At 35.0% G+C, this 24,528-nt stretch overlaps 1 protein-coding gene across 4 annotated transcripts in view; it reads left to right on the top strand.

The window, feature by feature from the left end:
* Window positions 1–24,528, top strand: part of PKHD1L1 (PKHD1 like 1) — a 193,900-nt gene that overhangs the window by 121,683 nt on the left and 47,689 nt on the right. For all 4 annotated transcript variants that reach the window (XM_072603266.1, XM_072603267.1, XM_072603265.1 and 1 more), the window contains 9 exons: window positions 1,721–1,872; window positions 5,265–5,394; window positions 7,598–7,716; window positions 9,457–9,586; window positions 12,612–12,785; window positions 17,746–17,849; window positions 18,806–18,935; window positions 20,213–20,334; window positions 22,768–22,858. In XM_072603266.1, coding sequence (XP_072459367.1) covers window positions 1,721–1,872; window positions 5,265–5,394; window positions 7,598–7,716; window positions 9,457–9,586; window positions 12,612–12,785; window positions 17,746–17,849; window positions 18,806–18,935; window positions 20,213–20,334; window positions 22,768–22,858 — 1,152 coding nt within the window. The remainder of the gene's footprint in view (window positions 1–1,720; window positions 1,873–5,264; window positions 5,395–7,597; window positions 7,717–9,456; window positions 9,587–12,611; window positions 12,786–17,745; window positions 17,850–18,805; window positions 18,936–20,212; window positions 20,335–22,767; window positions 22,859–24,528) is intronic.

Below are 24,528 nucleotides of genomic sequence, written 5' to 3'. Positions count from 1 at the left end.
CATTTCTCTATTACCAGTTCATTTTGGTGATTTTCCATGTGTTTTTTGTCTGCTCAAGGAGAATGGCTGGTACTTCCTCTTTTCCCTCTGATTTTGTCACCAGATATTAGATAGATGAGGATAACCCAGGAAATGGTGCTGGCCATTTATGGCTAGTCTAGGAATATTTGTAAATTGTTTGTTTTTTATTTTGTTCAATATTTGTTTTACCCTCTTTCCCTTAAGTGCTTGAAAAATCCAGTGTGCTTTGGAAACACAAAGTGGAAGGAAAGAGGCATTTGTGATGATATTAGGTAGGGTCTTCTTGTAGTAGTAGAGAGATAAAAAAGGATTTACTATCTACCACCTTTTGCATGCTGGCTGATAGAAGGTGAAAACAAAAAATTAAGAAAAAAAATAACCGGGGAAGCAGCTGATTATACAGTGGATAGAGCACTGGACTTAGTCAGGAAGACCCGAGTTCAAATCTGACCTCAGACACTAAGCTGTGCGATCCTAAGCAAGTCACTTAACTTCTATCTGCCTCAGTTTCCTCAACTGTAAAATGAGGATACTAATAACACCTACCTCCCAAGGTTGATTTCAGGATCAAATGAGGTAATATTTGCTAAAAGCATTTAGCGCAATGCCTGGCACAAAGGAGGCTCTCTATAAATACTTCTTCCCTCTCTCCTTTCATGGCTACGAGAACCAGCTCCTTCCTTCCTGAGGATTCTGTTATCATAAATCTCAACATCTTGGAGCTAGTATGGAGATAAACCTTAGTATTTAGAATGAAGAGTTTCAATTTAGCTTAACAAATGTTTATTAAATACCAAATTATATATGTCACTATATAACACATTGAGAATAGAAAGAAATTCCTGCCCTCAAGAAGTTTATTTTCTATTGGGAAGAATATACATGTACACATAATAAATACAAAACAGTTTGAGGGAATAGAAAAAAAATTAAATTGGGAAAATCAGGGAAGGCTTCACTTAGGAGGCAGAATTTGAAGGATGGAAAACTTTCCAGACATGAGAGACAGCCTGTTTGAAGACATGTAGACAAGATGGAATGCTGAAGTCAAGCAACCTAGAGTCTAGTTTTGCAGGAACATGTAGTATATGAAAAGAGAATTATTACCTAATTCTAAAAAGATAAGTTGGAAGAATATTATAGAGGACTTTAATTGCTGGGCTGAGGTTGATTTTGTATTTTGTAATAGAAGCAACAGGAAGCCATCAGATTTTTTTTTAGCAAGTTAGTACCATAGGAAAATTACGTATATAGTTATGTGAAGGGAAGCTTTACAGCAATAAGGTTATTGCAATAACTAGTCCAGATGACAAGTGATGGGAGTACAAGTAGAATAGTGATTGTTGCAATTGACAAGAAAGGAATGGATATGAGAGAACCTGTAGAGATAGAACTGAAGAGATCTGGGAATTGATTGGATATGGGAAGTGAGGAGAGTAAAGATAATTCTGAAGCTATAAACTTGAGTGATCCAAAATATCATAGTACCTTCAATAGAAACAGGGAATTTGGAAGAAGATAATGGCTCTATTTGGGACTCAGGGAAAGTGGATGGCCTGCTACTGGAATTTTACTGGGAATAAATTTGGAAGCCAAGGCTAATCAGTAGGGTTCATATCATGAATATATACTTTATGTGGGACATGATCTGCAAATTATTATGCTATGTGCGTACTGTAATGAAAGTATTCTTTTCTAGGCACGTGGATAGTAATGGATGTAGATATTCCATCCCTGGAAAGACTTATTATTTTGGGAGTCCTAGAACTAGAAGATGGTAAAAATAATGTAAGCACTGGAAAACCCATTTACAGAAAAGTTGTGTTGAATGCTACCTACATATCAGTGCAGGTAAGAATGAGGAGGGCATTTTAGAAATAGATTCCTTATCATGAAGTGGCAGATTGTGTTATATTCTATTCTAATATAATCATGAGATATTCAATTCAACAATACTTATCAAGTTCCTACTACATACAAGGTACCATGTTAGCTGTTCGATTTACAAAATAAGGTAAAGAATATTCACTGCTCCCAAAGAGTTTAAATGCTACCTGATAAATACCCAGTTAGTTAACAGGTAATTAAGTGCCAGTTAATGTGACATCTAAGTGCTGAGGATACAGATACAAAGATACAAAGACTAAAACAATCCGTATTTTCAATAAGTTTGAATTCTAATGGAGTAGACAAGTTTGTATAAAAATATACATAGCATTAATATAAAATGAGTAACCACAAATATGTGTATATATGTATGTATACATACATTTTATGTATATGTGTGTGTGTGCGCATTAGCAAGTTAGTACCATAGGAAAATTATGTTTATAGCTATGTGAAGAGAAGAAAGCCTGGAAGCAGCCTTACAGCAATAAAGCTATTGCAATATCTAGTCCAGATGACAAGTGATGGGAGTATAAGCTAGAATAGTGGCTGTTGTAAATGTATATGTATATATACATACTTATATGTGTAGGTATTGCATGTGTATATATACATACATACACATACCATATATTATATAAATCCACATCTACACATGTGTGCATATATACATACCTGCATACATACATAAGATAGTTTGGGAAGGAGGGCACTGGCAGTTAAAGGAATTAGGAAAGGCTTCATGAAGAAGATGATGCCTGAACTAAAAATTATAGGAAGGGGACTCTACAAGGTGGAGGTAAGGAGGAATTATGTTCCAGGCATGAAGGACAAGCAGCACAAAGACACAGGAATGGGAAATAGAATTCTGTGAGTAGAGAACAAAGAAAAGACCAGTTTGACTGAATCACAGAATGAGAGAGGAAGGGCAGTGTTTCATGAGGCTAAGAAGATAATAATAAAGAAGCAGATACATTTTTATGACTCAAAAACCCAAATTGGTTACCGTTAGAGGAATGCTTCCTGGTATTTTACTTCATCATTACCCTGATACTTAGGCTAGGCTTCCTTAGAAAGTGGCTGCCATGCTACTGTTGTGAATTGTGACTGCCCCATTATCTGGACCTTTTTGGTTCAAATTCACATTTTTTTTGTAGATTAGTCACAATGAATGGTTAGTTAAGATGAGACTAAACCCTGAAACAGGCTTGGCAAGATTCTCTAGGAGATCCTGAACTCTTAAAGAAGTTGAGGACAGCCTTTGTCATTCCTTAAAACCATAAAACCATAAAAACATGGGATTAAAGGTGAAAGTTTGTTTAAAATGCTTCAGTGGTTTGTACCAAATCATCCCCATTCAATCCTGTCTTGAACTTGTAGGGTTTCTATTGTTCTGTCAATCACCAATTATTTCCTATTAAAAGGAATTCAACATATAGAACTTTGAGCATTGCACAATAAAATTATATCTTAACCCCCTCCATAATAGAATCTAGAATTGAGAAAGTATTATTGGATGAAATTGTTAATGCTATAGGAAAAGAATGCAAGCTGGAATTTCGGACCAAAAGGTTCATTTGGATGAAAGAGGCAAACTTCAGGTATGAGAGGGTGTATCAGTAAGCACCACATCATACACAGGGTGCCTACTATCACAGGTTCTTAAATCTGCATTTATAAAAGGAAAGACAACTTTTGAGGGGTCAACAATCACTTTAATTACATTCAACATACAGAAAAATATATGCAGAGAAATAAAGACCAACAGACAGGGCTCTTACTGCGTGAATCAAAGCAATATTGTCATACAATTTACATACATCCCTGGATGGAGAGAGCCTTTACATCTGAGCAGTTGGAGGTCTGAATATATGGCCACTCAGAGTCTTGACCAGGTAATCACAAGATCCTTCTTATAAGTGAACCCCCAAAGTAAAATATTAACCTCCCAGTATATATAACGAAGACTTAGCTCCTGATTGGCTCAGAGTCAGCAGCATGAAGCCCACATGACTCAGCACAGATTGGAACCATCAGGGCTAAAGGGGACTGAACCCTCAGGTGCTCACAATCTAGCATCCTGAACCTGGAAAAAAACCCCAAACAAACAAATCCCATCTTGCTTGCTGTTACAGAGCGACTATTTAATCTGTGAGGTCTCTTCCACATCTAAGATTCTATTACTCTATATGAGTGAAAAGTTTCTTGAAGATAGGTCATTCACTTAAAAGACAATATGCAGGGATGATACCCAACTCCACAAACTTCAGAAATAATCTTTTGTGTTATGTTTACCCACTATAGGTAATACAGTAGTCTTTTCACAGTGGGCATAACAAGTATTGTTGCATGGCTGAAGGAAAGAATCTTTGATTGACCCCTACTTCATGATGTCGAGGGAGAGACACAGAGAGAGGAGAGAGAGAGAGAGAGAGAGACAGAGAGAGAGAGAGAGAGAGAGACAGACAGACAGACAGACAGACAGACAGACGGAGAGAGACAGAGAGAGAGACAGACACAGAGACAGAGAGACAGAGACAGAGACAGACAGAGACAGAGAGACAGACAGAGACAGACAGAGAGGCAGAGACAGGTAGAGAGGCAGAAACAGAGAGAGACAGAGGGAGGGAGAGAGACAGAGAGAGAGCAAAACTAGAGCACTCTTGTTCTCTATGAAGGACTCTCTACAATTCAAAGAAATAGTCTACCAACTTCAGCACTGCCTCTGGAGTCAGAGGGTTTGGGTTCAAATCCTGCCATTGACACTTACTACTTTGTGATCTTGGACAAGTTATTTAACTTCTCTAGGTCTCAGTTTCCTCACATCTAGAATGAGGCAGTTGGATGTGGTGGTCTCTGAGGTCCCTTCCAATTCTCCATCCTTTGTATCTCATAGCAGTCTCTTTTCCCTTGTACGTAAGCCAGTCTGATCAAATCTTCATTTAGTTAGTAAAATAAGTTTACTGAGTCTACCGGATGTCTCTGGGATGAATACCAACCATATAAAATAATTCACTAATTTTTTGTAGAGATAGAAATGCTAATTATTTCTTAATCTGTTGTTGCATTATTTTTTTTAATAAGGATTTTTTTTCCTGGTGTAGGGGATAACAGCCTCCAAGGCCTACCTCTGACACATACTGGCTGTATGACTATACTGCACAAGCCACTCAACTTCTCAGTGAACTCTGGCAATTTTCTAAGACTATACATTGCAACATTTAATGATCTACATTGGTAGGGGGAGTGTCCTCACTGAAAATTCTCTATATTAATAAAGTCATAGGGCCAGATTTCTTCCCCCCCAAAAATTCCAGTGAATTATTAATTTTCAATAACTTTCTGATTCATGACAGGGCGGTCGATTAATTGGGGGCTGGGAAGATAATCCCTTTAAAGGAGAATTACAGATTATATTGAGAGGAAGTCATTCTACTCCAGAGTGGTCTCTTCCAAATGGACCAAACCAAGGGTCAAAGGTATTAGGTATGTATCTCTAAATACTAAAAGATTTTGAGTTTTGATATGGTGTTTAAAAATTTATGCAAAGGATTTAAGACAGCTCCAAAGGACTCATGATGGAAAATGCTGTCCACTTCCAGAAAAAGAACTATGGAGCCTGAGTGCAGATGGAAGCATATTATTTGTTTCCTCTCTTTTTTTTTTTTTGTTTATTTCTTCTTTCTCATGGTTTCTCCTGTTGATTCTAATGCTTCTTTACAACATGACTAATGTGAAAATAGGTTTAATATGAATTATATAGAGAGCCTATAGCAAATTGCATGCCATCTTGAAACGGGAGGACAGGAAAGATGACGAGAAAATTTGGAATTCAAAATCTTATGTAAGTGATGTTGACAACTAAAAATAAATAATTTTTTAAGCATACAAAATAGAAAGACATTTTATTTTGAAGGTTTCTGGTTCTGTAGTATTGCAAATGTGATATGAATACTTGTTTCTATTGACTGGGTAAACTAGAAAAGTTATCAGGACATTAATAGACCTAACAAATATAGTTTTATAGAATCACAGAATTTTGAAGTTGTAAGGGAGCTCAACAGCCCCCTAGTAAAACCAAGGCATGTTTACATTGAATATAAACAGACCAAAGATATTTGGGAGGATCAGATGAGTTACTGTATATAAAGCACTTTGCAAAACTTAAAACACTATATAAGTGCCAATTATTATCATCGTTATCATTGTCATCACTGAAACTTCAGTAACCAAGCCTTCAGTGTAGTGATGACTTCATTCCCTCAGCCTTCTATTACACTCTTGCTGAACTCAAGCAATGTTTATAGAACAATATAGGGATATGCTAGTAACTGTTTAACAACTAGGCTCTCCAGGGTGGGGGGGGAATGTATAATATATATACATATACTTTTTTATGTGTGCATATACATATATATACATACACACTCAAATTTATTTGCATTAGTAACACTTTCTTAAGTCTAGATAATCAAAGGAGAAATAAATCAAACCCTAATTTGTAGCAATTGCTAATTTTTGAGGTGTAAATGTTCACCATGAAAATTTAACAATCAGCTTATGAGAACTAATTAGAACTGTTCTACTGTTGATTAGAGTCTTGTCTTTGAGTCAATGACTATGTGGCACTGGGCAAATCTCTGAATTTCTCAGTGTGCTAGGTAAGACTATAAACTGTAGAGAAGATACTAAACTGCATTTGCAGAAGGAGTTTCCTCACCTGGGAAATCCCTATGCCAATGAAATCTCAGTCCCAGTTGCTATCTCCCTAAGATCCATCAGGCTTCAAAAAATCTTTTCATTTTTAAAAGCGGACTAGTATATTCTTACTTCACCTGACTGATTTTCCGCTATTGTCTAATGTAGTCAGTCACAGAATGTCCAACCTATGTGTATCCTTTATAAATGACTGGCCCCTGGGGGAAGTTCACCCCAGCCACCTCTCTCCTTCTGTCCTCTTTCCTCTGCCACTGCTTTGGATTGCTGTCCCTTTTTTTTCTCTTTCCCCTTCGGTGCTAAGATAATTGTTTCCCCTACCTTCACCCTGTTCTCATTCTTCACCTTGGCCTTGGTTTGTATCTACACTATCAGAACTGGTAGGAGCAAAGGAGGAGGACGAGACTATGATGAACTCAAGTAGCTGCTTTTCTCAATATGTTCACACATGCACATATGCACAGTGCAATGGGGAGTGGGACATGGGGATGAGGTCTGTTATGGTACACTTTGCTATATAGTGAATGTTAATTAAGTTAATTGTTAATTAAACATTTTTTTCTAAGGGTGAATCTTGATTCTAGTAAATGACTGCCTTACGAGAGAAAGGATTCTAAATTCTCTGAAACAAGCTTAAAGCAAGAAGATAGTGACAGTTGGCAGCTAGGTCAGATACAGGTGTCCCCAGTCTAAATTTGTAGTTCTGCCACTAAGACAGCATCCATGGAAGCTCCACCAGGAGGTGCCAGGATCAGAACAAGTCAATAAGCATTTATTTTTAAGAGCCCACTATGTGCCAGCCAGGCACTGTGATAGCTGTACAAGTGGGGAAGTACTCTGGATGATCAAGTTCTCTTCTTATGTAGCCTACAAGCAGTCAACTCCAATGCTCTCTTTCCATTCTAAAATTTCAGTATCTTATTGAAAGAGACCACATAATCTTTTATTCCACATATGTGCTTCCTTCTCCCAGGAATATTTGGTGAATTGGATCTTCATGGAATCACACGTGCAGTATATAAAACAAAGCTCTCAAAAACAGCCCTGGCAGGTTCCAAAGTCATATCGCTGATGGATGCTGTCGACTGGAAGGTACAGACAATACTTGGTCATAGAAACAAAGAAGCCTATTTGTAAAAGTTGCTTCTTCTTCCATAGACAATTCTCTTTACAGTAGGAAAAACATTTATTTGTATATGCTATTGTTATGCTAAGACAGACTGATCATCCTAGAACTGTTCTTTGAGTCCCAAGTCACATTAGAGAATGAAATGATGCCTGCCAAAGTAGTTTCTTCTTCATTTTGCCTTAAATTAAAGCATGCAGATTTTCTAGGATGAACAAAGACTTGTTTATTGAATTGTTACATTTAAAATGCCCATATATGTATATATTAAAGTTTATATATTATACTTTTATATTGCATTATACAAATATTAAATATATTTATATCATGTAGTATATGATATATCATATAAATATTATGTTGTATAAACATTATATATTTTATATTATCTGCATTATATAGTTTACATATATCATAGTTTACATATTCAATGTAAAACCAAAAAGGCCAAACACTTAAATGCATTTTTCTCCTAACTTGGTTATTTCTTCAGCCTTTTGTCATTTAACATTTCAAAGCTCTGGGGAAAAGATAGACCAAGTTCAATTTTTTTTTATACCCATATCACATGAGGGTTTTAAGTTAAGCATAATGAAGAAAAAAATCCCTACATCAAATACTCATCTGTATAGTACTTGCAAACTTAACACTTGAGATCATAAAATACAGTCCATTTGATTCATCAGTATTCTGGTTTAGTAGAAGAAGGAAAAAAAATGGAAAAAAAACTGTATCAGAGTTTCATAACAAGGGTCAGTTACCATAAATGAATGAATGAAAAAACCCTGATTAAAAACTTACCATGTGTCAAGCACTGTGTTAATCACTGGGGAGACAAATAGAATACAATAAAATCAACTATTATTATTATTTTGCTATTTTCTGTAACTGAAAAGTGGGAAAAATGCCTTTTCAGCAAAAAATTTAGAGGATCTTTTTATAGTTGATTTCTCTTTGTAACATTTTAGGTACAATCAGTGACATGCTGACAAATGTTGACCAACTGACTTTCAAAAAAAAAAAAAGCATGCATGCCACACTTTTAAATTTAATCTGTATTACTGACGTTTTCTCTATTACTAGTCAATCAATAAATCAAGCCCTAATTTATAGAGTTTGCTGCTTTTGAAATGTGAATGCTCAAACTAAGAATTTAACAAGAGACTTTCCCAAGTGGGTGAGAGCTAGCTCCATCACAGTCCTGAAAAATCCTGCCCCCAAAAAGGATGGATTAGATCACTTTCTAGATCCTTTGTGAGACTAAGATTACGGTCCTTGCCAACTTCAAATTTCCTTTGCATCTAACAACTTTCAACAGGATGGAATTATCAATTTGAAGTAATAGTTTTTACTGAATCCCAATATGAATATACCCTGGCATGTTTTAATATAAATATTGACAAATTTGTTTTTTGTCTGTTTTATTGCACAATGTTATGGTACTATGATCTCTCAAAATGAAGAAATGAGATATAGAAGAAAGTCAGAGATGATTCAAAAGAACTAGTAACTCAAACCAGGCCTTATTTCAATTAGAGATTTCCTTTTTTTTCTAGTACCAAGCTGTACTAATCACTACAATAACCAGCTAAAATGCTATTGGTTTCTTTTATAATTGTGGAATTATAATAACTCACTATACAAATTAAATTCTAAACCTACCACTTGAAAGTGATTCTTGAATTTTTGCTTTGAATTTTTATAAGGTGGGAGAAGATATTGTGATAACAACCACAAGCTATGATTCCAGACAAACAGAAACCAGAAGGATTACCCAAATCCTGGCTGATCAAAGAAGTTTTATCCTAAATGATTCTCTTTCCTATACTCACATCGGTAGGTTGTTTTATAGCACAAAAAAAACTATGATTAAAATGTTATTGAATATTCACATTTACAAGAGAAAGGGATAGAGAATAGGATGAAAAGTTCATAGGGTCATAAGATCTACAGTTATAAAAGAGTTGTTCAGTCATGTCTGACTCTTCATGACCTCATTTGGGGTTTTCTTGGAGAAGATACTAGACTAGTTTGCTATTTCCTTCTCCACCTCATTTTTCCAAGAAACTGAGGTGAATAGGGTTAAGTTGACTTAGCCAGGGTAAGTGTCTGAGACCAGATTTGAACTCAGAAAGATGAGTCTTCCTGACTCCAGAACACAGCACTCTATCCATTGTGCTACCTAGCTGCCCGTAACAAACTTTAGAGGTTGTCTAATTTAAATTCCTAGTCTTAGAAATGAGGAAAGTGAGGTCCAAAGATGTTAGGTATTTTAATCTGAAATTACGTAATAGTAAATAGATGAGACAAGATTTGAACTTGGATCTTCTGACCCAAATAAAACACTGTCTTAATGTTATGATAGTTTAAATCACTTGAAGTTATATGTAAGGAACAGGAACAGAGGGATTAATTTAAGTAACAGTTCCAACAAAGTACATTAGAGAAGTATTTCCTTCATTTTTTTTGTCATATATTTTGATTTTTATGTGCTGGCTTTTTATCTCTCAAGATGGTAATTTCAAGGCCAAAAAAATTCAGCAGATTTTATCATTTGCATTTTAATTAGAAAGAACTTTGCATAGAAATTGCTTTGCACCATTTTTTTGATTATGGAACTGAGGCAAATCTTTTAAAAATGTGAGTTTCTTAACAAAAAACCCACAGGATCATAATATCATAGATGTAGAGAGGTAGAAGGGATATCATAGACCATCTAGCTCAAGGAAGTGATATGATTTGCCAAGGTCACACAAGTAGTAAATATTAGAGGTGGGATTTGTACCTAGGTCCTTGAAATTCTAGAATGACTATCTTTTTCTTAAGCTATAATCAAATCAATTTGCCAGATTCCTACTCCTCCTTAAAGCTGACCTAGGATGCTCCACTTTTCACCTTTGACTACTTCCCTAAATTTTGAACTCTCTTCTTAATGCACCATGCTTTCTCCCATCTCAGGTCCCAGAACATGAGTTCCCTGAATTGAAACTTCATTACCTTCCCCCTTATTCTATACTTTCTGATCATCTCTACATCACTGGAAGGTGGAACTTCTCTTCTGGCTCCAATACATGAGCTTTTTGCCCAACTTATTTGGAAGCCAGACCTCCATACCAGTTTCTGCACTCTCTCTGCCATGCCCCCTGTATTCAATTATATATATCCCCATTTACCTACCAGCCTCCTTTTACCTGTTGTCTTTCCCCATTAGAATGAATGGTTCTTGATGGCAATGGCAGCTATAAATGCTTCCCCCATGCTTGGTTTAATACATGTCACATAGCAAGTATCTAATAAATGTCCCATCCAGCTTTCATCTTGTGTCATAGCCAATGTACCTGGATTCCCTAATCCAGTAACTGTTTCATTTTTCTCTTATCCCTAGCACATATTACAGATTATAAGGATAGCTCTTCCAGAAATCTATCATTTGGCAAGCATTTATTAAGTACTTAGTATATGCCAATGTGTTGAGTTCCCCCCAGGTTCCCCCCACCACCTGATATGATACTAATTGATACAAATTCATAAGTAATACACCAGAGTAAGATAATTAAAATATATTCTAATTTAGTCTATATAACTCTTCATGCTAGGCTTGGTGCATAACCCTCTCTAATAGGCTCTACACCACCTCATCTAGTTTTTTCATGGTCCGAAAAGAAAATGGTGTCGCCTACCCTGGAACCTCCCTCCCATTTGAAATAGGCCCATCTGAATACATTGAACTCAGTGGTCTCAGACTCACTCTCAGTCAATCAGGAAGTTTGCTGATTGTATGGAATATTTGTGGATAATATGCCCTCATTCCTACTGAATCCTTAACTATCTGATTTTCCTTTATAGACCTTTTCCATGTTCACCCCTGACCTAGAGGAAAAGAGCAAATACAAAACAGCTGAAGTCAGAGTTCCCATCAATGTCAAATAGGATATAAGCAATTTTAAAAAATATGTTTTGCTAGCAAACATATAACTTTAAATGAACTCAACCATTTCTTGCACTAAATATCAGACATTAAATTGGATTTTCAGTAGATAGCAAAAAATGAGTGAACTTTTACATGGAAAGAGCATTGGACATAGAGTATGAGGTTCTGGATTCAAGTTATGGCTCTGCCACTAGTAAGTGGCTCTTTGACCTTGAACTCACTGGTAAACTTAGCAAGTTGGACTGGATGGTCTCTATTACTGCTTCAAGTTGCAAAATTCTACGATTTAATAACATCTATTATTAATATAACCTAATGACATTAACAGTCAGAGGGAAAAAAAGCCAGACTTGTTTAATAATCAATGTAATTTTTTTCAATTATGTGGCTCGTGAAATTATTTCCAACTCTCAAATTCTGTAATGCCACGATTCTGTGGATAATATACAATGCTATAAGGTACACAAGGCAAACTAAGGCATTGACCTTAGGTAAGTTGAAGCAGTTTTTCATTTTGGCAAATCATTTAACCATCCTATTTAATTTCCTCATCTATCAAAAGGATAATAAGCTTCTTAATTTACCACACAGCCATATTTTAGTGAATAATTTAAGATGATTACAAGCTACCTCCAGGAACTAATAAATAACTCCAAAATCGTTGATTATATTCATAGTATTGAAATAATTTTGAAGAAATATTTTTAGTTACATTTCAATCTGTAAACAAAAAATGTGACAGTTTCAACATGCAATATAGGCACATTTGAATATGTAAATCAACATGGTTAAGTTTTAATTTACTGTACATTTATGCTGACATTTTACAAATAGAAAGGTCTTCATCACTTTACTTTGGAAAGAAAATTGACTCATAAAAATAGCTGTTTCTTAGAATCAATAATTGTATAATTTAAATTTTTTTTGCAGCTGAAAGATATCAGATACAAGACACAGGCCAGAACTACACATTGGCGGCTGATGTTGGTATACTGAGCAGGAATATTAAAATAATTGGTGAAGATTATCCAGGTCTGTTCAAGGAATCATTTGGAGCAAGAGTGTTGGTCAGCTCATTCACTGAAAACATGGTGACTTACAAAGGTATTGTTTACTTAATGTAAATTTTGTTTATTTTCTACATAAAGGGGATAAAGGTGGTTTCTTAACTGATACAGTCATTCCACAAATATTTATTACTATGTACTATGTCTCAGGTACTGTGCTAGGTACTGGGGGATATAAACACAAAGAAGGAAATAAGACCTACCCGTAATAAGCTTACATTTTAATTGGGGAGACAGAAAGTATATATAAAAATATATGCAACATAAATATAATTTATAAACAAATATGTATAAAGGAGTTAAATACAAGGTGGCATAAGAGAAAGGGCCCTAGCAACTGGGAAAGCTTCATTCATGTAGAAAAGTGACACTTTTGTTGTGTCTTAAAGGAAAAGAGGCAGAGGTGAGGATGATGTATATTTCAGGTGTGTGAGACAGGGGGGAGAGAGAGAGAGAGAGAGAGAGAGAGAGAGAGAGAGAGAGAGAGAGAGAGAGAGAGAGAGAGAGACATGGATAAGTAAAAAAGAGAAGGCCAATTTGACAGGATGGCAGAGTGAAGGTTAGGGAGTAATGTCCACTGAGGCTAGAAAGGTAGGTTGGGGCCAGACTGTGAAGAGCTTTAAAAAACTAAATGGAAAAGTTTCTGTGTAATAGAGGACTGGCCAATATGAGTCCAGTCCTTGAGAGCATGTGCATTGCCACATACAATCCTTTATGGGTAGAGCATGGACCCTCTACTGTATATGCCCCAAAGCAAGCTCACTCTATTTCCACTTGGAGAATTGTACTGTGTATGCTCCTGAAGACTGAGTTCTCATTGACCAATTCCCACTTCATATATCTCATCATAAGGAGAATAGGAATCTAGTAAAATTTATTGAGTATCTTTCAAATATCCATTGGGCAGACATTATTGAGCTCTTACTATGCACAAAACATTATGGTAAGTACTATGAAGGGATACAAACAAGAAAAGCTATAGACTAACTAAATCCTAGTAGGGTGATATAAAACATGCACAGATAACTCAAATTAAAGATAGAACAAAAATATAATAAGGAGATTCCAACTGCTATGACTCCTGAGATGATGGAGAGGTTCCTTCCAGTGGTGGGATCAGGGAAAACTTGATGGAAGAGATAATATATAGGTTGACTCTTAAAAGGGTAGGAAAGAGGCAGGTGAGCAGAGTTGATGGGGAAGAACATTCCAAATATAAAAGGATAGCTTTCAAAAAAAGCACAGTTAGGAAAATGCTGAGTATGTAAATAGAAAGAAGTTGAGTTTGACTGAAGCTCAGGGTATATATGCAGATGAATAGCAGGAAATGAGACTGTTTCCCATCTAATCAAAGACGGCTTTAAATGCCAGGTGACATTTCTGGCTTTAGGGAGATTAATCTGGCAACACTAGAGGTCTTAAAATTTGAGATCTCATGAGGTTCTAAATCTGAACACAGTGGAAGAGAGGGAAGAGCCTCAAGGTAAGATCAGTTAGGAGGCCAGCATAAAGAAGTACTAACAGTCCAAAATAGGCTTGTGGATAAGGGATTATAGACATTCCAGAAAGGAAGAATCAACAGGTCTGTGGTTATTTGTGTCATGCTATCTCCTCATTAGCAATAACATCTGCTTTTGTGTCATATGAAGATTTCATAAGCATGTTTTCCCTTCAATAGTTGATAAGAGATTTTGAACAAGACATAGCCTAATCCTATATTACATTCTCCTCTAAGGTGATAGCACTCTATTAATTAATACTTTTGAGGGTACAATAGATATGAAGCCTTATAGCTACCAATATGCAGCCCACATTTTTCCATCTTGTTCAAATAAATATTAGGGAAAACTATCAAAAGCTTTGCTGAGATTGGTGAATACTCAGTCAAAAAACAGAAAAAGATGATGTTATGATACTACAGGCTCCCTTTAAAAAATGCATGTCTTCCTCCAGTCTTCTGCCTTCTTACTGTTCTCCATGTCTTCCCAAAGAATACTGACAATTATTCAACAATCATATCTATCCATTTTTTTTCAGTACATTAGGATATATTTTTATGAGTCTGATAACTTGGACATGTTCAAAATGGCTAGATACAATCTCCTCACTTTTCTTGTTCTTCATTTCATTTGATACCATGTTTCTTTTGCCCTATCAAACTACAAAGTAGAAGAAAAATAATAACTGAATATTTCTTTCTCAGTATCATATCTTAATATCACACCATCATTACCAAGGAATGGTCTATCACTTTGCTATTCTTGGACCAAACCCTTTTTTTAAAAAACTGTTAATATAATTGTCTGGCATTCTGTGTACTCTTCTTTCATCTTTTGTTAAACCTCAGTTCAGTAGTTATATTGATTTATTTAGCTATCCTTTCATCTTCCCTGGGATACTTTGTGATTTAATTGTCACAATTTCATTTTTGAGAGATTCCCATTCCTCTTTGCCTATCTCAAAGAACTATATAATGCTAGCTATTATTATTTTATTGACAATCATATTAATTGATAATGTTTATATAATACTCTAAGGTTTGAAAAGCACTTTACATATATGATTTCATCTGATCCTTAAAACAAAATTGTGCTGTAGCAATTATTTGTATAATTATCTCCTTTATACAGATAAGGAAACTGAGGCTCAGGCAGGCTAAGTGATATGTTCGTGGTCACATTGTCAGGACCAGGATTTGAACCTGGGTCTTCCCAACTCCAAATCCAGCATTTGTTCAGAAGCAGCTAGGTGGTATAGTGGATGGAATACAGGATCTGAAGTTCAACTCCAGCCTCACACACTAAATATTTGTCTGACCCTGGAAGTTACTTCATCTACTGTTATGGGAGATGAAATTGTAAGCAAGTCATACTTTTCAGGTGCTCCTTTTTTTAAGCCAGAATAAAACTTTCAGCTTTAGGTGTGGACAGTGTGTGTGTTGAGTGTACAGATACACCTGGGTCAGTCTCTGTGCATGCCTGTACTTCTAGCCTAGTCAAGTCAGTAAGCATTTATTAACTGCTTGTCATATGACAGGCACTGTGCTAAGTGCTGGGAATACAATATAAGGGGGAAGGACTCCTGCCCTCAAGGAACTTCTGTTCTGATGAGGGAGCATAGTACATAAAAGGAAGCTGAGGAGTGGGGGGGGGGGGAAATGAAGGTATACAACACAGGGCATGGTAGATACACATATAGTTGAAGTACCCCCTCATTATCTTGCCTCTGTGACCATTTTAAAATTGGTATTCAGAAAGAATCATCTTTAAATGCTATTAGGTTAGAATTGTGGTGGTGTTTTTTTTAAATCTTCTTTAGCATACAATTATTAAGGCACAAGAAATGAAACTTCAGTTGCTCTAAAAAAAGACTTCATTTCTTATTCAGAGCACATGCAAAAAAAGTTGACTGTTCAGCCCCAAGTTAGAAAAGAAACAGGAACTAAAAATTAGACTCTGAGGGAACAGAAGCAATTGGGACTGAAAAACTGTCGCAAATCCCATTCCTACCAAGCATATAGCTCCCTACTCTGCTCTCAGCCAGTATTAACTCTAAAGAGAAGCAGAAATTAGGATAAACCAGCAGGGGTTGTTCAAGAATAGGTCAAGCTATACTGTTTGGGAAGGAGCAGAGAATGTTAACCCCTAGATTTAAGGAAGTCATTTGATGAGTCTTTCACAGGTATTCTGGATAAGATGAAGGTAATAAGATAATATGTTTAAAGGTGATAGGAACTCTGAATTCATTCAGTTCAACTCCTCCATTATACTAATGAGGCTCTGAAAGATGAAATGGCTCCCCAAGATTACACAGAGAGTAATTAGAAGAGCTGGAATTTGAACCCAGATTCTCTGATTCCAAATCTATCACTGTTTACCTTTGTACCATAATTGTCTTTCTAGAAAAATGGTAACTAAATGATGATACAATCAGGTGGATTAAAAAGTGTCATTGTAATTGGAACCAAATTATCAAACTAGATACGTCTCTAGCAGAATGCCACTCTATCCTTGGCCATGTTCTATACAAAATTTTCAGTGAATGTCATGCTTATCACATTTACAGATAACATCAAGCTGAGGGGAATCTATAAATTTGGTCTCAGAACTAAGATCTAAAAAGACTTTGATAGGCTAGAATAATAGACCAAATTACAATTCTTTAATGTGGTATTTTCCAAGGATCTGTCTTTTTTTCTCTATATACTTTGAGAGTCTTTGAGATGGATAAATTATAAATAGAAAGATGGATGAGTGAAGAGAAACAGAAAATACGAAATGTCCTAGAATCTTACCACTTACCTTCTTTCTAAACACTTTCTTTCCCCTCATTGATCATTCATTTGGAAGTTTGTCACATATGCTGCCTTCTCTACCTCCTAGAGACAAATCTACTTAGAGAAAGATAACAAGAAAAAACTTTAAAATGGATTCTTTACCAGGATAGCCTCTTCTCTCAAAGGGAGCATTAGTCTAATTCCTTGCCTCCTCCCTGCCCTGTTCCTTCCTGATCCCCTAATATCTAGCTTTTGATTTCATCTTTCTCTGGTATCCTTCTTCACCAGAGTATATTGTCACCTCTTTTGGCCAAATTCAAAAGTGTCATCCCTTCCTCAGTCTCTCTAGAGCATTTGTATTTTCTTTCTCCTTCCCTTCTTCTTATTTGACTTCTAGAAAATCATTCAGTTAATTAGTAAGCATTTATTAAGTGCCTACTATGTGTCAGTCACTGAGAAGCTGCCTTTTGTTATGTTCCTACCACTTCTGATATACGTAATATACAAATAGTAATCAAAAGTACTAAAAGCAATCCAGAACATCAGAATTTAAATTTGAGGTAGAATAACATCTGATTTGCTTGGGCACAAAGGAGAAAAGTAAAAATTGGTCAATTTAAGTTTCCACGGAACCTTTAAAGAATTTATTCAGTCTTTCTATACTATTTTAATGTAGCTATTTCACAGGAAAACTATATAACTCAATATATGTTTCCCTTAGGAAATGCAAGAATCAGTAATGTTGAATTTTATCACAGTGGACAGGAAGGCTACAGAGATAATATGGATCCAAGATATTCTCTGGCTTTTCTTAACCTCGGACAGGTTTGTATTTTTATATGTATATAAATACACACATGTATATTTATATGGATACAGAAATATTTATAATTTATCCTAATTAATTTAAATAACCAACTTTTAAGTTAATATTTTAGTAAGTCCTCAGATGCCATAATAAATTTCACATTATTTTTTTTAAAAGAAATTAGAAGTCCATTTCATTTGTGTAATTTGCTTTAGCTCAGTGGAAGAAACAAAGATTTTTAAAAGTGAAGAGGTAAGACTTTGTTTTATATTGCATGGTTATTTATTTACTTCATATTGCCAAAAAATATTTTTCCAAATGAGAACATATCAAATGAAGTTAACTTTGTCCAAATCATCATCTTTTGGAATGAGAGGGAATTGCTGTTTACCAAATAACGAAGGAGGGACTTGTTACTGAAATAATGTCTCCAGCCTTCAAAATGTGGAGGTGATCGTTTATTATTATTATTATAATTTAATAAAAGCAGCCTAAAGAGAGAGATCGTGAAATAGTTTTTAAAAATACACACACAAACACTCTATACTGAGTCAGGATACCTGGGTTCTAGTCCTGGTTCTGTCACTCACAAATTACATAATATTCAGCAAATATCTTACCTCTCTGGGCCTTTCTTTTTTCATCTGTGAAATAATGATGTTGGACTAGAAGATACTGAACTGCCTTTTAGCTCTAAATGTCTAAGCTAAACAGATTTTGCAGACATATGTAGACTATATACATGCATATATATATAGGAATATATGTATATATATTCAGAATATATATATATATTCAGGTAAAACCTAGACAATCTCGTCATAGAAAGGGAAACAATTTTTTTGTGTTTTTTCCCCAAGAGGTTTCTTCTGAAAATAATATTTACTGCAAATATATTGTTTTTTCTTGAAATGAATTTCATCTTTACTTCAAATGCATAAACTGAGTCCCAGTGTTTTTTTTTTCTTTATAGGTTCAAGAGTATGGCTCATCTTATGTACGTGGTTGTGCTTTTCACAACAGTTTTTCTCCAGCAATTGGTGTGTTTGGTACTGGTGGCTTGGACATTGAGGATAACATCATTCATTTAACTGTGGGAGAAGGTAAAATAAATGTTTTGGCCTGAATCTTACATTTAGGTTTCATGTTTCATTAAACTTAATAGAAAAGGGAAGAAATTATTACTGGTCATAACTGATGGTTTGGCATCAATGTAGTTTAAATACAAAGTATTTTAACAGTGAGTCATAAGTATAAATAATTGTAGCAGCAAGTACCCTGACACATCTAGGATGACCTGCTAGTACAGGTTTTTAGATCTGTTTTTCTAAAAGGAAAGCAACTTTTGAGGGGTCAGCAGTCTTCTTTAATCACATATTAAACCACAGAGAAAATACATGCAGAGAAATAAAGACCAACAGACAGGGCTTCTAACTGTCTAACCATAAGCAGTACATACATCACAGATCAACTGTCTGACCATTACATACATATGTACTTACCAGAGAGAGAAGCCGGGGCCCTCCTTAACAGCTACCCAGAGTCTCATCTGGCACATAAACCTTCTTCCAAAGAGTAAACCCCAAAGCAAAACCTCACCTCAGAGTATATATACACTTTTCAGAGCCAGAGGGCATCCCTTGTGACCCAGTACCTCATTAGAAATTAACAAAAGGTCTGGGCCTTCCCCCAACCAAGCTTCCCCTCCTCAAGTTTCCCTTAATGGGTTCTACCTGAGGCCTATTAATGGGCAGGGAAGATCTTTAACTCTCATTACAATAATTAACAGATTTTAGTTTGAAAATATAAAATGATGACTTACTAATGAGGCATATTCTATGCCCAACCTGACTCAGATCACTTCATTGATTCCACCCAAAGGTTAGAATTCTGTGAGGCATTTGTGGCTTATAAAATTGCAACAACTTTACCCATACTAAAGAATAAAAAGGACATAATGCTAAAATTTAAAACACAGTAACTTAGATAAAATGGTTAATCCCCTCCATCTCTGCAATCATATTGTCAGCTTGCCATAATAGGTCAGGAATGGTATTCCTGCATTTTTAGAGGAATGATTGACATCAGCACCTTGTAGACTGGCCCCTTTATGCTTCAGGAGGCAAGGAAACCCAACAGCCTCTCTACCTATTTGAAAACAATCCCAGCTCACATAACAGTTGTCACTCTTTCCACAAGGCAAGATTATTACTCTTTATTCACTAGTCATCAATTTTTCCTCCCATCCTTAGTGAAGGTAAGCAATGCTGTTTCTGTGTAAGATACAATGAACTATAAAGTACTAAAGACTCCAAACTGGAAAAATAACTTTATTGGTAATTTTATTTGTCTACTTTTTGCATTTTCTTTTAATTTGCAGGCTTAAAGATATGGGGAAATGGAAACCGAGTACGAGGGAATTTGGTTAGTTTTTCAGTTTGGCCAGGAACATACCAAAACAAGAAAGAACTAACTTCAACACTGTGGCATGCAGCAATTGAGGTACTAAGAAGGAATTTATAACTCCATAAAGTTAGAAGGGATCTTAGAGGTTATCTAATTCAACTCTCTACGTAATGCATGAATCTGTTGAATATCTTCTCTAAAAGAAAATTTATCACACAAGGCAGCCAGTTCACCATCCTAGGGAAAACCTATCTTGCCTAGATGATAACTGATGCAGTGCTATGATAGGTCAAATTAAATTATGTTTCTCTTGTTGACATAGACATAGTAAACTGAGTCCTGAACTTGCAGTGAGAATAGAACTGGATTCAAAACCCTCATCTGACACTTATGCACTATGGGATTATGAAGACAGTATTTACAACAAAAACCTCATTGGAAATTGAATTATAGAGCTCTACATAAATGTGAATGGTGATGAGGAGGAATATAAGGAGGAAGAGGAGAGCACTACATGTTCTGAGTCTCTTTTTTCTTAATATTCATATAATTTTTTCCTCACTTTATCACTTCCCCCTCTAAAATTTTTCATTGCTTTCAAACTCTAAATATTTGATTATGATCCCAGGGATTAGTGCTAATTGGTAAATTGGTAAAGTTCTAAATCTCTTCACACCTTTCTCATGGTTGTCTTAGCAAAAGGATGGTCCCTAAAATCTCTAAGATACCTTCTGGGTATAAATACTACATGATTTTATAAGTGAATTTACTAATATTTTCCTGCTGTTATTACATTTGACCTTTCCTGGATATCTTGAAGTTTATAGAATGTGTTGTCAAAATTCTTTGGCTAAAAGAGGATGGAATTAGGAGGAGCAAAGTATAATATGGAGAAGAAAAGGATTTTGGGGAGGGATGCTACAATTTCCTCCCCCTTATATTTCATTTATTCTATCAATGTAGGGGCAGTGTGATAGAGTTAGAGATAGTAGGTAGAGATAGTGGATAGAAATAGCTAGAAATAGAGGATAAAGATAGAAGGTAGAGAGAGAGATGGTGGAGAGAGACAAAGAGAGACAGAAAGAGAGAGATAGAGAGCCTTTAAACTAGGAATACCTATATTCAAGTCCTACCTCTGATACATAATATCTGGGTCAGCCTGAGCAAGAAACTTAACCTTTCATTGCTGTAGTCAATTTTCTGAGATTCTAAGTTGGAAAGAAAGTGGTGGCCTGCATTGATAGGGGGATCTTCCTTTTCTGGGAGTTCCCTATATTAATGAAATCACAGCCTTAACTCCACCATTAAGAAAGTAAGTGAAAAAGATAGCTTCACCATCTTAAGAAGCCCATAGTATCCTTTGAAAGAATAAGAAGAAAGTATAAGTTTCGTATTTGCTCAGTTATTAATATAGTATAGTACTCATATTAAATGTGATATGTTATAGAGAGGCAACATTGTATAGTGGATAAAGATGTTCTAAAAGGAAAACCTAGGTTTAAATTTCACCTCTGATGTGCACTGTATGCACGACCCTGAACTTAGACTCTCAAACCTCTAGACAGCTTTCTAAAACTATAAATTGCAGAGAAAGTAGATATCAAGCTACATTGATAAAGGGAATTTGCTCACCCTTGGCCAATAAGAACACAGGTCTAGTCTTTATCTCAGTTCCTATTTTGTTATAAGGGTCTGAGAAATAAAAAATGTTTTATTCTAGTCTCTGTAAATTATCTAAAATCTTTTGCAAGAGGAAATAACTGAATATTGCCTCCAGATCTCTAGCTAATTGATATAACTTAATTGTACTTGTCTCATTTAGCTTTAGTTTGTTTTTTTGAAACTCTTGTTTTTGAAATAATGTGATTTAATATTCCTTGGTCTTAGAATATTTTCCTTTGATTGATCATTTGATCATTTCCCATGTTTAAAAAATGAGAATAGTTATGCATTTTTATTTTATCCTCTTATTCTACTTGACTTATGAAAATACCCATTTCAGTAAATATGTTCAACAGGAACTAGATTTTTTATTCTAATGTATTTAATTTAAAATAATTCTAATGGCTTACTGAGGCTTAATAATCCTTTATAATTATGTCTATATTCTTTTTTAGTAAGTAAGTCAAATAGATACCAAAAATAGAAGCCCAAAGAAGTAAAAGAAATAGTCAGGAATATAACACTACTTTTAATAGAGTGGAATTGGACATAAGGCAGGTTAATCATGAAATCTATCAAAAGGAGTTTAGTTACTAAAATATCAAAAGTCTTTTATAAGATCGTTTCAATCTATGAGGCAATCCTAGGAGCCTCGAGAACAGCATTATATCAGGATTCCGTTGTAATTTAATAGCATAACGTAAGCTCAAATTGGATGTGTAATTAATTTTAATTGTTTTATCTTTTACAATGGAGACAAAGATGGTAGGTTTTGTAATGTACACATGGAACAGAGGAATCTACATATTGCGTTATTTCTGTTATATGATTACCTAACCCAAAGTATTTCCTTTATTTTTGTACTAGATTAATATGGGTACCAATACAATATTACAGGATAATGTTGTTGCAGGATTTGAAAGAATTGGTTATCATATTGATGGTGAACCATGTGCAGGTAAGTTTTTTGCTATGCAGCCTATCTATAGCATAGATCATCTGCCATTTGATTGAAAGAAAAGGCAGTATAATGCATTAAGTGACATCATTTCTTCCTATTACAGAGTAAGCGAAACTGCTCTAAGATAATATAGAATCCCAAAGACAATTGGGGACTTTTAAGGGGAGTTTTATTAAAATCTGTGTTCTAAGCACCTCACACAATCAATGTCTCTGGCTTAAATACACAAAAAAACTATCATTTACTTGGAGCTATGGTGAATTCACTCTTTTCATTTGAGAGAGAGAGAGAGAGAGAGAGAGAGAGAGAGAGAGAGGCAGAGAGAGAGAGGTTTACTAATTCTAAGTTTCAGAGATTCTTGGAAGAAAGAATCAAGTTAAAGGCAACAGAACTACTCATTGGGAAAAATAACATTAATTCCAAAGTTGTACTATTCCTTTTAAAAAGTTTCTTTCTGCAGGGGTATACTGAAGATTTGAACCAACATTTCTCTAGACAGTTCTGAAGTTCTTGGGTTCAAAAGAGATAATCATTATTTTTATATTCCCTTTTTAAAGCATATCCTTTTAAAAAAATTAAGCATTTTTGACATTAGAAAGAACTGATGTCATGATATATACTCTAATTATAGTTTTAAATTGTCTTAATAACTTAAGTAATCAAGTTAATATTTCTTTGATTTAATAGTTTAAAGTCTATAAATTTTCTACAACCTTTTTATAAAATGATTTTGTTTTACCAAATTATTGAATGTCAAAATATGATTCCTAACCATAGGTGTTTGCTTAAATATATTGATCCAAAGCTGTAATTGATCAGCATAAAGAAAGAACTCCTTTTGCTGAAACTCCTCTATAACCCAAAGACAGGAGATTGCCTAGGGCAGGAGCTAGAAAAGTACCAGATTCGAAACTTGAACCCTGGCCTTCCTGAATTCAGATAATTTCTTCTATGTGCTGTGCCATATTTTCTCTCACTATATGCATAATAATAATGATAAATATTACTCACAAACAGCATGTCCCTTTTAAATATCTCATATTGCACTTAAGGAATTCTCTGCTTTAGGACTTGTGATTGATTGGCATAGGAAACTCGTAGGTGAGGAAACTCCCTCTACCCAAGCTCTCCAATTAACAGTCATAGGAAGTTGACTAGAGTTCTAAGAGATTAAGTGATTTGTCCAGGACTGCACAGCCAGGATGTGTCAGAGGTGAAACTTGAACTCTGGTTTTTGTGGCTCAATCTACCATGCCACCCTGCCTCCTTTGTTCTTTATATCTCTTTAAATGGGTGAAGGGTCAAGAACCCTTTATTATAGAAGGATCAAGAAGCAATCTCCCACAAGTCTTACATAAAAAATATTTCAGAGAATTTTATTTTAATCATGTGGTATATTTTAGGAAACTTTCTTTTAAATAAATGGATTTTTAAAATAAAAGGAGAACAATATATCAAAAAAATCAAACATGAATATATCATCTCAAATAATAATCTGAGCAGTCAGTCAGATGACCTACAAATGACAAATATAACATTATTTGGTCACCATATAAAATTAAGTCAGAAATATGTCACTTGTCATAGTTTTGTTAAACTAAAAAGTGAAGCCCTTAATAAAGACAGAGATCATGCTTTACTCATTTAATTATTCAATTTTGTATATT

The sequence above is a fragment of the Notamacropus eugenii genome, chromosome 4 (genome assembly GCF_028372415.1).
Source record: "Notamacropus eugenii isolate mMacEug1 chromosome 4, mMacEug1.pri_v2, whole genome shotgun sequence".
Classification (NCBI taxonomy): domain Eukaryota; kingdom Metazoa; phylum Chordata; class Mammalia; order Diprotodontia; family Macropodidae; genus Notamacropus; species Notamacropus eugenii.
This window is presented reverse-complemented; position numbering and strand designations above follow the sequence as displayed.